Source organism: Aulonocara sp. 'chitande type north' Nkhata Bay, linkage group LG10 (assembly GCF_057382095.1).
Source record: "Aulonocara sp. 'chitande type north' Nkhata Bay isolate Kocher_YH1m ecotype deep benthic linkage group LG10, A_spYH_male_GT1.1, whole genome shotgun sequence".
Classification (NCBI taxonomy): Eukaryota; Metazoa; Chordata; class Actinopteri; order Cichliformes; family Cichlidae; genus Aulonocara; species Aulonocara sp. 'chitande type north' Nkhata Bay.
This window is the reverse complement of record NC_141353.1, coordinates 29,372,041-29,387,514: the sequence shown is the minus strand read 5'-3', so window position 1 is coordinate 29,387,514 and position 15,474 is coordinate 29,372,041. Positions and strand designations below refer to the sequence as shown.

At 39.6% G+C, this 15,474-nt stretch overlaps 1 protein-coding gene across 3 annotated transcripts in view; it reads left to right on the top strand.

Annotated features, from left to right (window-relative positions):
* LOC147321147 (glutamate receptor 4) overlaps nt 1-15,474 on the top strand; it is a 165,131-nt gene that overhangs the window by 140,825 nt on the left and 8,832 nt on the right. For all 3 annotated transcript variants that reach the window (XR_015131314.1, XM_086309445.1, XM_086309444.1), the window contains exons 12-13: nt 10,283-10,481; nt 12,824-13,071. Coding sequence is in view for 2 of the 3 variants with exons in the window: in XM_086309445.1 (XP_086165571.1) it covers nt 10,283-10,481; nt 12,824-13,071 (447 nt within the window). In the remaining variant the exon portion in view is untranslated. The remainder of the gene's footprint in view (nt 1-10,282; nt 10,482-12,823; nt 13,072-15,474) is intronic.

The window sequence follows — 15,474 nt, the reverse complement described above, 5'->3', positions numbered from 1 at the left end:
ATATCGCCTACTTGTTCGTGTAATATAATTTTGTGCCTTGTGTTGTAGACATCTATATAGACTGATTTTAACCATTTGGGGGCAACGGATGCACCGGTGTGTCCAAATCACATGACCAATTTAGGATGACATAGCAACAAGAAAAACTATATACTAGTTTTTCAATTGTGTTGATAGGCCATGTAAAACCAGAGTTTGGATTTTCAAAAATATACAAGATGCTCTTTCCTGAATACTATCACCCCGTTTAGTGCAGAACCAAACAGTAAAAACAAAGCTGATGCTGCCAATGGTGGACTCATCTGTTACAAAGATCTGAAGGAACCCCAGCAGCAGGATCAAGGTTAGCGATTACTTAGCCAACCTGGGATGACAGTGGTGCTTGCGAGGAAAACAACCTCCCAAAAAACAAGAAAAAAAACATGACATTCTTGTTGGTGGAAAAATGTAACATGTCGACCAATCAAAAAAAGATATCCCAGCACGTGGCATTTGGTTGTTTAGGAAGAGGGGAAAGCTTTGGGAGTGACACGTCAAAAGAGCGAGTGAGCGATAGCAAGTTTTGAGATGTGAGAGAATCCTGACATTTAGCGTGTTTGGAGTGGGTAGTTAGGTGTGCTGTCTTGTGTAGTGTGGCAGCCAAGCATGTAGTCTAGTCATTTGCTTTGTTTAGTGTGTCAAAACAATGAGGGCACTGCCAAATGTCACGTTTGCTAGCTTAAAAGTCACCCGAGACAGATTGGGCACATCACAGGCTAGAATTTCACTTAGGACACAGACTTCTTGTGAAGAAACATTAATAACTCATATTATTTCTTTATTTAGTTCTAATAACTCATATATTTACATATATTCTTGACTAATAAAAAAAACACCCTACAAAAACTACCACATTCACATCTAATGCAAAGCAGAGACCAAAACTGCATTAGGCTCTCAGCATGTTTATTTCTCATTTAAAGTTGGATATTTTACCAGCACAAATAGCCATCAACTAATAAAACCCACTGAGAAAGAACAGGAAACTTAAAACATGTAATTTTGCTTAATTAATTGACAAAAACTGATGGATACTTACTAATAAATCCTTATATTAAAGTTACAATGTCCACTCAATTAGTAGCAAGACTTGCTAAAAGCACTCAGACTAATGGTTATCACAAAGTAATGTGCCGATTTAGGAGCCATCATTTCTCCAAGTCGTCTTACCATAACCTTTCAAGCCAATTAGATAAGCTAGATAACTTGCAAGGGAAGCATCCCCATGTTTAACCCTTTACAAAGTTCTGCTTGTTTTTGGGGTTGGTTTTTTTTTTTACTTTCCTTAAGAGGTAAAGATGACATAAAAGGAGAAGGAGAAAAAGAGGCTGGGAGGGATTCAGAGTAGAGCTGCCTGTTCAGGGGGTTTGGGCACCAGACCAAGATACCTTTTGGGCACCTACGAGGTCAGCTGTTGGGAATTCAGTGGTATCCCACCAGAGGAACTGGAGGAGGTGGCTGTTTGAGCTACTTCTTAAAGACCTTCACATACTGTTCATCTAATTTTTCCTTCCTCCACTTGTCCAGTTTCCTCAATTTTTTTTAAAGGACACACAGCACACAGTGCTGAGATATGCCATATTTTCTGCTCATAGCTTTATGCCATTCAAACTTTTACTTTTGACATTTTGTATAGATTCAGCTAAACAAATGGGAACGAAATATGTGTTTTTTTGCCACAGGCTGTAGACAAAGTGCTTAAAGATAGTGCCTTGTCAAATTGTCTGTTATGTGTAGTCACAACTTTGGTTCACCCCTCGAGTTAGGTGCCTTTTATTTTATGCTTGAATGGCTAACAGATTAACGACTACACCCAAAGCCCATGACTTGTATGTGTCCATCCAGCGTGGTGGTCTTGGCTTTTACCTTACATGTGGTATTTTTAGCTGTGACTCTTGGATGTAATCCACCTACTGTTAGTGTCGACAGTTTGATTCATGGCACAGCTCCTCCACGAAAGGCAGAAGTTGAAATGGCACTGAATGTCTTCCTCTTTCTCGCTCTTCCTCTCTTAATAAGGGTTAATACCCCCTTCTGCTCCCTCGAGGCAGCCCGTAATAATTAATTCAGTGATTAATATCCTGGTCTCCAATGGTAATGTCTCTGTGGAAACAGGAGAAGAAGGGAGCTTAAACGAAATGGCGACATGATAGTGGTTTTAATTGACTGCAAATCCCACTTGGATAGAACTGCAGTTATTTTGGTGCTTCCTCTTGAGAATGCAGGATGTCACATCGCAACTCATAAAATGTCAATATAAACATCCAGGCAGCCGTCTGCATCTCCGGTGTAATTGTTCCAGGTGTTTGCAGTCACTTCTGTCTCATTGCTTCAGATGGATTATCTCTATCTCTTCTGCTGAGTCATCATTGCTGAATCACCGGCGAGCTAATGAGAATGCTGTGATTGGCTTGATTAGTCCTGATTAGCTCAGACTGCATGCATACTGATGGCAGATTTCCTGATGGCTATAGATGAGGCGTAACTTTTAATTTGAGTTGTGAATTTAGGCCAGAAGCAGAAGCTGCGTTTGAAAAAGGGGAAAAATCTGACTTTCAAGTGGTCTATATCCAAGATTTTCATTATTCCATTAGTTCAATACCAATTAGCTTTGTTATCTAGCTAACACAGTGCTGTTTTGCTGCATTGCTTATTGCTCCTGTCAGCAGTGCTTATCCGTCTATGAGGTTGATTTGTTGCACTAATTTAGCCAATTTTGGGCTATGCTGGATGCTGCATGTGCATCTGTGTAGTCGTCATCTTTAGCTTCAAGGTAAAATGGTATTAATGTTTCCCGCTTTGATATTTTGGTAAAAACCTGTCCAGTTACAATTAAAATGTGCATTTGTTTCCTTAAAGGGGGGCTATTGTGCTCTTTCTTACATTCTGTAATGTATATACTGTTACAATGGTGGGAGTTTATATTAAATATTGCTCAAGTTTTAAATAATTAGACATCATCTGTGAGCCGAAAGTTCAGGCTTCAGACTGAAATACTTTGGGGGGAAGCTGATATCCTAATGTGGTTATTCCACACACAGAGCTCTGGATGTGACCACAGAAGCCTCATTTACCTGACTTTTGAGGGGCAGCCAATCAGAAGGAAGTCAAGTAAGAATAGGACGGCAACCTCCTCACTAGGAAATAATATTGGTAACTAGGTGATTGCACTGATTTTTATTTATTATTTTGCTGTCAGAACAAAGTTTTGATTGAAAGGTGATTGCAAAGTTTGCCTTGTGGGAGGCAGCCTGTCTCCAAACAATTGCAATCCAGCTTTTACAGACTGCAATCACTCTCAGACAGACAGGCAAATAACTGCAATCTCATCTATAAACAGACAGTTTGCAATAAATCAGAGTCAGTCTGTGCTAATGAGCTCAACTTGTCTGCGGCACACTCTTTAAAATAGATGACTCAACTGGTTGACAACTTGGTTGTGTTATGCTTCCATTTCTATATAAAAGGTTGCTGTGTGACTTTGTCATTTTAGGTTAAATGCAGCAAAAGCAACAATGCAGCAACAATGTTTCTATTTGTGGAGGAATGTCTGAGATAAGCTGGACTCTGAATGTAAATACTTAATGTCAATTCCTGTTTAATGGGAATTTCTGTGCATGTAGATGCAACTTATCACAGTTAATACCTGTATTATCACAAACAAATTGCATGTAATTGAAACAACTTGACCCCATTCAATCCCCATCTGAGTCCATCTTATTGTTGTTTTTGAAGGCGGCGCCTGGCTGCAGACCTGGTCGCCTTCTTTGAAGCAGCCAGAGTGAAAGTTCATTTCACACATTATTTCACATAATTGTAATCGTGTTGTGGTCTCCATCCACTGTTTTCCATTAAAGAGACTGTGGCTTTAAAGGGAGGTGAGCTAAAGCAGCCTGTGTCAGACTGGAAGTGCACCTAGATTGGTCACCAGTTTACATAGACACAGACAGCCACACCTGTAGCCAGTTTAATAATCACAGATCAAACTGACAAGGTTAGGTGTGAGTCGACTATGCTAACCCCCGCACAATTAAAGTATGTTTTGAACTTTGGATACAGATTTGGAGCTTAATGGTTTCCTTTTGAGATCATTTTTTTCACCAAATGCTTCAATTTCTTTTCCTCATGACCTTTCTGGTACTAAAATTCAGCTAAAGTGGAATTTTAATCCTCTTCAGATGGTTGTAGTTCAATACATTTTAAAAGCCTCATGAGATTAAAAAGTGTCTCAGGACAAAAGCAAATATTTGAGAAAAGACAGCGATTTAAGAAGGTTGTAAAGGCATCATTAAAATGATTTAATAGCTCCTAATATCCATAGAGTCTATACAACTAAGTAGGTGATATAAACCACAATATATGTATTCTTTTTTACAGCTAGACAGGTGTAAGATTTCATATATGGCATTTAAAATGACAAACAGAAAACAAAACATCCACCTGCGATACGACCAGGCTTTCTTCAAGGTTGACATCACAGAGCGATCCAGTGTCGGGTATTTAAAATCCCACAGATTATATTTCCCCAGGAGATAATGCTGAAGGTTTGTAATATCTTAGTTACGTGTGGCAGCACATCACCATCTTAATGAGAGCAGATCAGAAATGCCAGAGGATTAATTTACAATTAAAACATGGACCCTTTGTTATCTGTACTACGTGATAGTTTAGTTAATGTAAACAGTTTGTTAGGTTTGCATTTCCTACAAATTTCTGTTATTTTTATATATTTCATTTTATATTTTAGTGACGAGTTCAACTGTTTTTAATCTTTCCTTTACTATTCTGATATTTTACATCTGGTTTTATCTGCTAATTATCTGCAGCTGCTTGTTTTGGTCATATTTCTTCAAATATCTTTCACTTTTAGATTAGCTGTGGCTCAGTTAGGTAGAGTGGGTCATCTGCTAATCATCTACTAAGTCTACTGTTTAGTGGCTCCATACCTGGCTCTTCCAAACTGCATGTTGAAGTTTGCTTGGGGGTGATACTGAACTCCAGGTTTTCGCCTGACATGTGGGTAAATGAGGCTTGTAGTAAGAAAGCGCTCAAATATAACAGTGCTGAAACTGAGTAGTAAAGCATTTTATAGCCTTATTATGGATGCGTGTGTGTGTGTGTGTGTGTGTGTGTGTGTGTGTGTGTGTGTGTGTGTGTGTGTGTGTGTGTGTGTGTGTGTGTGTGTGTGATGATGCGCTCTTTTTTCCACTTTATACTAGTATAAATAATTTATATATTTTAGTCTAGCAGTTGGCTTGGAGTGATTCAAACATGATACCCACTCTCAGGGAGGCTTTTAATTAGAAAAATGTGTTGGAATTGTTATGCTTATGCTATCAGTGTTAATTAATTGTTAGTGTCTAGAAACAGAGTCTTGCACCTGAATATTAAGGTGTCTGCAAGAGAGATGTACCGGTTTCATCTAAAGTTGATTTGTTGCCTATCTGAGCAGGCTTTGTTCGCATAAACAGTCCATTTGGAGAGCAAAAGAACGGTTGTTTTCACTGAGGTTCACTGGCTGTTATGACAATTTAGGTTTTAAAAATAATTAACATTCATAAACAATGACTGGTAAAGCCTAAACCCAGATAGTAAGATATCCTGGTTATACTGGAAGCCGAGATATTCCACAGTTCCCAGAGGCTAAAGTATGAGCTCTACTACACTGCAGGTGTAACCACTAACCTTTAAGAACCCCGTGCTGTAACTTAAGCCGTAACCTGACATGCTCCTTCCTAGATATCTAACTACATGTTGCATTCAAGTAGCAGTAGTGGTTCATTTCTAGCTACTTGTAGAGATAGAAACCCTGCCGCAGCTGTTGTTGCATACTGTGATGCATGCATGGTGGGCATCGTTTGGAGTTGAATATCTTACCTGAGGTCACTTTGACATGCAGACTAGAGGAGCTCGGGATCGATCCAGTAGCTACTACATGACCCTCTCTATCCCCTGAGCCACAGCTGGCCCAGATGTATTTTTGGAGCATTTCAGGCCTGTATTAGTTAGGAGCATAGCCTTCAGTACATTCGTCACCTGCAAAGGATGAGCAATAGGGCTGTGAGCCTCTGCAGTACAGGTAATATGACCTGGCGTTAATTAGTGACGAGATTTTATTTTGCAAAATTATGTTAGAGATTTAGCCGAGGACAGAACATGGGAGCAGAGACAGAGCACAAGAGTGACAATTTGTCTGCTACGAATAAGTCAAGTACCATGATCTCACCTCCAGGTGTCACCCTGGGAGCAAACTAGCACCTCCCCATTTATTTAGGCTTTGCTCAAGGTCACAACTGTCCCCATCCCTCCACAGCTTTTACTTCACCTCCTCTTCTGTTTCTTCCTCTTAACCACACATGCTGCAGAAATCCTCAAATCACACATCAAATCTGACAGAAGTTTTTCATCTTATTTTTCCCCACATCAAAGGAGGTAAAAGAGCAAAGTGGGGAATGCATCAGATGGTCAGTGATAGTAACAGAGAACGTACCATATCTAATCCTGATAAGAGATTTGCTTTGCTTTCATGTTGCTTTTATTATCTTTGCATTTTTTTTACTTAAGCGCCACGATCTCATTTTCCCCTTCAAACGTCTCATTCTGTGGCTTTAGATTGAGAAAATGAAAGTTGTTCCACGGAGAGTGACAGACTCAGTACAGTTTATTCTATATGCTGCTTGTTCCAACGGCCCTTTGAAGCTACAGTGTCTAAAATATTTAAACTCAAGTCACCTTCTTCTTCTTCTTCTTTTTACAACCACAGGATTTCATCAGATGTATTCTTGATGTCTTGAAGCATTCGCATGCTTCGTGAGATTTAGATTATTTGAAATTACAGTCAGTGGGATTGAGAAAAACACACAGTACTCGATTTTCGGGGTGAATATGAAAGAGGGGTGCTTTCTGGGGTAAATTTGTAACTTGATCTTAGATTTTACATGTTCATCAATATGAAGATTCGTTACATAAATTGTAAAAACTAAAACTTAATCTAAAATTGTTGAGATTGTTCTCTTTTAGTATTCTTTATATCCAGGGCTTGCCAGACACTCTTTGCTTCAACACTGGAGCCAATTTCTTTTTTTGTCTCTGCTTTCTTTTTCTAATACTTCCCTCATCTAGCTTTCTTGTTTCCTCCACCGAACTCATACATCATTACAGTCAAGTTCTCTCCAAGGTTTTTCAAGCACTTTTCCTTCTTTGCAACCTTCCCTTGTAATGAACACACTCTTCTTTCACTAACTGCAAACAGTATAGCGCTTTTGGCCTTTTTCATTAATCTCAATTCCTGAGGAAGTTAATTTGACAAGGTTTCAGTTTTCTGGCTTTTTATTTGCCTTGTATGTACAGAAGCTCCTGTATACACAAACTAATTCACATGCAGATGGTGCAAAGGTCTGTAAACCATTATAAATTGGACTGGGACACTCAACCAACCGAGTAAAGCAGGCGCTGGTGTCCAATAACTATTAAAAACAAATCAATGAGCCACACCATCGCACTAGGTTCCTTCATTATGATGATAAACACGGACATTACAGTTCATTTTCTCACATACGCTGTCCTGTTACTGTAAACACTCAGGGCACCAAATTTAATATTAATCCACTGCAGGAAATGGTCCCAAACAGCAGCACTATTTAATATTGTTTGTGTGGTGTTTAACATCAACATTGCTCAGCTGCTGGAGTAAATTACTGAGGTTAGTTGTTGACAAATACTACAAACATGATATTTTGATTTATATCGGAAACTGGGATGTGCTGCAATAAATGCCATGTAAATAAGGCTGCTACGAATAAATGAATTAGTATTAACTAAAACAAAAACAATGCACGCAAGAAATAGAGTGGTTAGTAGTGACTTTTCATCTGGTGTCCACCTAAAAATCTGGAAATTCACATGTGGAAATTCATGCCATGAAGCTCTCGGTGCACAGTATTTATGCTGATGTTAATGACAGTGGAGATTTGGAAGGGTGGTGACTTTTGGTGACTTTTAGACACTTTTTCAGGACTCCGAGACCCCGCTCTATGATGTTACGTGGTCTGTCACGAGGGGAGCAATTTATTACAGCACCACGCTCGACTTCTTGATCTATTTAGGACTCATTCTTTCAGAAAGGTTTGTTAAGGCATGGCTAGTGTCTGATTTGATACACCTGTGAGATGCCCCACAGTAATTCTGTCCATATAGTGTGGTAAGCAGTGAAAAATGAGGTTAGAGAAATCCATATGAAAAAAAATGCATGATTTTCAACTCTTGAATCTGCATGATGTCAGAGAAAGAGGATATACCCGCCCACTTGTGGTTTACTAGGGTGAACCAATCAGAAGGCAGTTATCATAAAATAGGAGGAGTTGCAACTGATGTTTTACACAGTTAATCTGAATTATTTTGATCTATGAATTACGTGGAGCCCACAAATCAAAATATGGAGTAAAAATGAACACTTGTGTAAACTGCATCACGCATCTTATTAGAGGTGATGGGAAGGTGAGAGTGCTTATTTTGAAACGCTTCTATATAATTTTTAATGTGTCACCTGGATTCTAGCATCGCTTAAAGGACAATAGAGCAAAAACGAAACCACCAGAAGCGCTAACGTGACCTGAAAATTACCCAGACTCCCAGCGCAGGGCTTTTCTCACCCCACTCCCCCACTCCCTCTGTTTACTGCAGGCCCATCAAGACACAGCAGTGTGTCACAGTGGATCAAAGTCAGCGGTATCAGCCAGCAAACACACAGCACAGACAGTCGGAAGGGATGGCAAAGAGACTCTCCTCTGCTCCCATTATTACTCTCCCACAATCCACTGCTGATTCTATATAAATAAAGCAAGGACGGGGAAAATGGAGAGGCTCTGACACAGGGAACGAAGGGATTTTAGCGGCTGGGGAAAGAAAATAAAAGGAGACGATAGACATGAGAGGATAGGACTCACCGATGCATCTTCATGCACGCCCTCCACCTCTTAAGGCGTTATTTTACAGTTAAATACTCCGTGCTCAAATATACTCCCAAGGAGAGAGGAGACGAAGAGACGGAAGTCATTTGTATTCAAATCCAGAGCTAATACGTCAATAAGTCTATTTCATGGGCAAAGACTCCTCTGTGTGTATGTGTGTGTGTGTGGAGGAGACATGCTCCACTGCAGCACTTCTCAATTGGAAGCTGCCTTAGCTGCTACAGGCACTTTCATCCGTTCAGACTGAGAAAATGGAGGTTTCCTCAGTGATTCTTTGGTCGGGGTGACGGCTCTGCAGAACTCGTCGAGTAGAAGCACAAAGTGTTTGTTCAGAAGGTTTCTTAGCAGTGCTGATAGTCACGCTTCTTTCAGACGGGCCATAAGGGAACATTAGAAGAGGGTTTCTCATTAGGTGCCTACAGTATGTGGAGTCAGTCGAGGGAAAGGATGCTATCTATTTGTATACTGTGGCTTTTGTGTATTGGGAGCAATGGAATATAGCCAGATCGCAAGAAGACACAGTGAAATACCAGCCAAGAACACACTGACTGTTGCAGATGCCTGTCTCCTCCCTTCCTCATATCCCCATCTCTCTCTCTCTCCATCTGACACGGAGGCCTGAGGGTTTTGTATCCGCTGCTGTTTGATTTGCACCGAGGGGAGATCTTGTTTGTTCTCCTCAATGCAGCATTTATGGTTTAAGATTCTCCTCACGACCTTCCGCTGCTCCTGAGCAGAGAGCTATCTGTCTGCCCCGAGTGAAAAAACAAGAAAAGAGCAGTGCTGCCGCCGCTATGCCGGCCGGGGGACCTGCAGCTCTTCTCATCCTGCCAGTAAACAAAAAGAGGGGTTGGGTAAGAAGGGACAAAAGTAGCCTGTACCTTTCTCTTTATCAAAGCTGGTCAACAGAAGCATGTGGGATTTTTTATTTTGTATTTTTTGTGAGGCATTAATGAGAGGTAAATAAAGCTCTGGCAGCTTTGAGTGTTGTCAGAGCTCCACCTTGTGGTATTACATTAGCATTGTTGGTTCCATGCTTTACTCATATCTCATTCTGTCTAATCTTTCACTATTGTTATACCACTGACTGTCTTCTGTCTTTTTATCTCACTCTTTTCCCTTTTTTTATCCTAATTTGACCTCCAATTATCATTCTCCTGCTCTACTTTCTTGCAACTTTCCTTCCCTCTTATTTTCATCCTGCCCGTCCTCGCCATAATCCATCCAATCTGTTCCTGCGCTATTCTTCGTCCTCCCTCCTTTCTATCTTTAAGATCGTTATCGGGACGAATCGTAGGAGGAGTGTGGTGGTTCTTCACTCTCATCATCATCTCGTCCTACACGGCCAACCTGGCCGCCTTTCTCACTGTGGAGAGGATGGTTTCTCCCATTGAGAGTGCAGAGGATCTGGCCAAACAGACCGACATTGCCTATGGCACATTAGACTCTGGCTCAACCAAAGAGTTCTTCAGGGTGAGTTGGTGTTACCAGAGTTAGTGACCTACTTTCAGACAGGTATGGGACCCTGTGAAGGCCTACAATCTTTGACACTCACACACGCTCAAAAGCAAAGACCTTGTCAAGGTATGTTACTCCAGTGATTCCCAACCAGGAGGTATTTCTGCTAGGAAGACAAGCTTGGGAACTGAAATTACAGTCAATGTAATGACTGAGTAGACCCAAACTTGTTTGAGTAGAAAAGTTGAAAGTAAATGGACTTTTCTACTCTCCCGGAGTACTCAAAGCGCTCTATAAAACACATTCACACAAGTACTGTCTTCTATGCTTTTAAGTGCACACTAACATTCACATACATTCACACTCCGATGGATGCATCGGAGAGCAAATTGGGGTTAATATCTTGCCCATGCAGACTAGGGGGAGCCAGGGAACCACCAACCTTCCGATTAGCAGATGACCTGCTCCACCTCCTGAGCTGCAGCCACCCCATAAGTTGGTTAAAGCATTAGAAATAAGACTGAAATTGGAAATAAAATAAAGACATTTAAAATTAAGTTTTCATAAATTTTAAGCATTTAAAGGTATTAGTTGCCTTTCAGCTGCTCAGCGAGCAGTTCAAAATGTTGGCTGAAAGTAAACAAGCTTTTTTAGTTTTCCAATTTTGGATGAACGGATGAAATAATAAACTAGAATTGTGGCTAAAAATTGTAAATAATTGACTATGTGGCTTGTACTTGAAATTTATAGCTAAAATTCTGTAAAAAAGTATTCACACCCATAACTATATTAGATTAATATTTGAGATGGTAAACTAAAATATAAATATGTATTGTCTAATAAATTATTAAATAAAGGTGCTGTTAGAATTTCAATTAGATTGCAAAGAAAATTAAAGACCTAGCTGGTTAAAATTATAACTAAAGAGCTGGATAGTATAGTTACCAATTATCCATCCATCCATCCATCCTCATCCGCTTTGTCCGGGGCCGGGTCGCGGGGGCAGCAGCCTAAGCAAAGAGGCCCAGACCTCCCTCCCTCTCCCCAGCCACCTCCTCCAGCTTATCCGGGGGAATACCAAGTTACCAATTAGACTGTTGATAAAAGTTTTGATTAACGGTTGAAATAGCAAGCTAAAAGCTAAACGAGTAGAACATTAACTGAAATTTGTAGTGTTTGTTAGCCACCATTGTAGATAAACAAAAAAGTCACAAAAACATTTTTAAAATGGGCACCTAAATAAAAGCTGGAAATTATTTTTATATTACTATTATTATTATAAGTTGAAATAGCTAGCTAAAAGCATGGCTAGCAATTGAAATGGTTTACTAGATATACTAGATAAACAGATAAAATAACAAGGTAAATTATAAATAGTAAATATTAAATAAATTAAAATGGTGGCTATTAGTTTGGGTTTTAATAACGTATGTAGACAAAAATATAAGCATAATAAACGCAGCTAAAAAAATTTACTTAGAAATGAGAGTAAAAAGTTGGAAATTTGTTAGCTAATTATGTTAGCTAATTATTACCTAGCTTTGAGAACAGTTTGCGAAAATATAAACAATAGATCATCATCATCGTTGATCATCAGTGATAATGTTCACTAGAAGCAGTTATAAAAGTTAGCTAACAGTTCTGTTTGTTCTTAAGAATATGATTAAAGATATGAAATGGGCTGCTAGCTGTTTATCACGCTGTACTAAAACTGTAAATCATTAGTTAAGAGTGTGGCTAGCAGTTAAAATTATTTAGCTAAAAGTTTTTTAACAGTTAGAATTTTGCATTAAGAGTAATAATATTTCATTTTAAAATCGTACTCCCCTCAGAGACGTAGATCATGGGAATAACGGCACCTAATTATTTGTTGTTGGTATAGCTGGAACTACTGTTTCTTTATCTGTGAGTGTGGTATTCAGGAAGGATTGCCTTGAACCATCTTATTTATTTATAGTAAAGACTTCAGACCCAACAGGATACAAAAGAGTACCAAAGACACTGGGGGCTGGGAAAGATGATAACAAGGCTAAACTGCCACTGAAAGTAGTCAAGAATTCAGTTTAAAATGAGTTTATATGAACACGCTTGAATATGAGAAGTGTTGGTGGCTGGTTCCATCTGACAGGGCTTTAGAGTATACCAGTTGAAAAGGGTTGGGAACCATTGGTCTATACAACTGCCGGTATTGTTATTTGACTTTTTTGCAGTAAAATGTTTCAAAGCTGATAAACAAAATGTAAATTGTTGAACTGATGCTCCATGTTTTCTCTATTTTGTATTGTATGTGGACATGCTTTCTCTGTCACTCACACATCATCTACCTTTGAACCTCCAAACCCTTCCAAACCCCACAGCGGTCCAAAATTGCTGTTTATGAGAAGATGTGGGGATACATGAAGTCTGCTGAGCCCACAGTCTTCACCAAGACCACGGCCGAGGGTGTGGCGCGGGTCCGCAAGTCCAAAGGAAAATACGCCTTCCTGTTGGAGTCCACTATGAATGAGTACACAGAGCAGCGCAAGCCCTGCGACACAATGAAAGTCGGGGGCAACTTGGACTCCAAGGGCTATGGAGTAGCCACACCCAAGGGTTCACAGTTAAGGTGGGTGGAATAGTGTAACAATATGTTCTACGTGTTGTTATGGTATTCCACCTTCCCTGGTGTGCCGCCTTTTCTATCTCTATCTGCCTCCACATACTGCTTAGTGTTGGTGGGTGGGGCGTTTTATGTGTTTGTTTGAGGGCACAAGTAGCCGCTTAGTGACATCTGTGTTTGTTGCATGCATGTGGGGCTTCATTGTGGGTGGTTTTTATTCACTTTTTTTGTCTTTACAGCTCTCCACAACAGGTAAATGTATGTGCTTGTGCTTGCTGTTTGGGCAAAGACATGTTGGAATGGCATGCTCTGGAAGCTCTCATCTGAAAATGTCTCATTTAGAAGATAATCTGCATTTTATATACAAAATGTAATTGCTCTGAGATATTTAGCTAATGCTACTTCAGTGTTCCTTCACGGTTGACTGGTTCTTTATTTTCAACTAAGTGACTGAAATAGTGCTTTGGGAGCCATTTGAAAGCTCAGCTCTGGGTAACTCTGCCAGACTCTGTCACAGCCTCCCGCTCATAGTGGAATTTACAGACCTGCCACAGAATACAGTGGCATTACAGTGGGGAGTTGCAATTTCAATCCACACACTCATCAATCAAAGCCCTCCAGCAAGGTCTCACTGAGGGGAAAGGATAAATATACTAAAGGCAAAACTGCACAGGGGTGTGAATGAAATTGCATTCACTTTAATTTATTCCTGTGGAGGTATAAGAACACATATTTGAAAACCAGGGAGAGCACTTTAAGCAATAGTACTGAAATAACCCGTTTTAGAGCTTTGCTATCAATTATTAGCAGTAGATAACTGCTGTTTGAACCCACAAAAGAGTTACAATTTTTGCCAATTCGTATACATAGACTCCAATATTGTGAAAGTTTAATTCTCCTATACCTCACCTCCCTCACATTTTTAGATCTTTCTACTTATTCTTAATTCATGTCATGTGTCCTGTGGGTAAAATCCAGCTGATGTCTTTTTTTTTTTTGAGGGGGGGGGGGGTCCTTTATTTGTTTTTTTATGAGGTGTATTTTATACCTAAATTAAAATTGTTTAACTTCTATTCACTCAGGATAATTTGACATCAGTTCATCTCGTATATGCATGCAGCAGAAAAAATTTGCTTCATGTTTGGTTTATATGCAAGATTTGACTTTCTAGCAAACTATTGTTTGCATTCAGTAACTGTTTAATCTTGTCCTCTTACATATTAGAGCAGAACTGAGAGAGAACAGTAAGAATATCAAACAAAGCTTTGTGCCCTGTTAGCGATTTGAACTCCAGACCGCCTGCTCTGGGGCTTTTTCGTCAACATAGTTTAAGTCTATGTCCGCAAATATATGGATATTACTGAAAACTGGACTTTTTTCCATTTGAATTTGACAAAAAAGACTAATGTCAAGGGCATGCCTAAGCAACAGATGGCAATATAACCCCAACTATAGAGAGATTTTGGCCAATCGAAAGCCTCCAAACAGTGGCACAGCACCCAGTCTGATATGAAAAAGGTGACCTTGTCCACACGTAAATGCAGAAATTGAGTTTTTAAAAGCTCTGCCTTTGATGATCTAAAATATCTTTTGTTCCCGTAGTTGTTTTCTGTAAATTCCTCTGGTCACAAAACCTAAAGTAGGGTTTCTATCATTTGTTTGCAGCCAGGCTGGTGCCAGTTTTCAGCCACTGCTTTGACCAGGAAGAGTGCCTAACAGATCAGGGTAGTCCTCCCTCCCAGGCCTCTGTTTTGTTGTTTTGAGGATTATCATCTTCTGTCAGTCACTTTTCCGGATATCAGCGAGGAAACACACCAGCGACATCAAGAGCTGGCAACATTGCTGGTCAAGGCTGTGATTTCATATGGCTCCAAACTGGGATATGAGCTCTGTTGCCTTTTGTTTCTGACTGCTTCTATTTATTTTTGTTCGAAATATTACAAATAAATTAAAAGGATCAAAATGCATGCTGGAGCAAATCTCTCTCTCCTTCACAATTTTGCTGCCCTGTCATCAGATATCACTATAGCAGCCTTAAAAAGAAGCCATGAAATTGCTACACGCACTTATTTAAAGAAAGCTTTTCATGGACATTTTTTTCATGCCAATCATGATTTTCCAGAGCAGCTTAATGCTCAGCAATCCTGTGAGCTTTGAATTGGCAGCCATACCTATACTATTTGCATGTGTAATCAGGTCTTAATTATTTATAGGTCTAGAGCTAACTAACTAACTAACTGGTGCCAGATTTTTATTTTTTATTTTGCTGGCAATGCTGATGGCCAACAATTTAAGTGCCAAAATGTAGCACGCTTTTGTACCAGTGATTACTTGTTTTATATATTTTTTCATTTTTGTATTAAGAAACAGTGTACAAAAGGATTATCTACCATACGTATAATTCAGTCA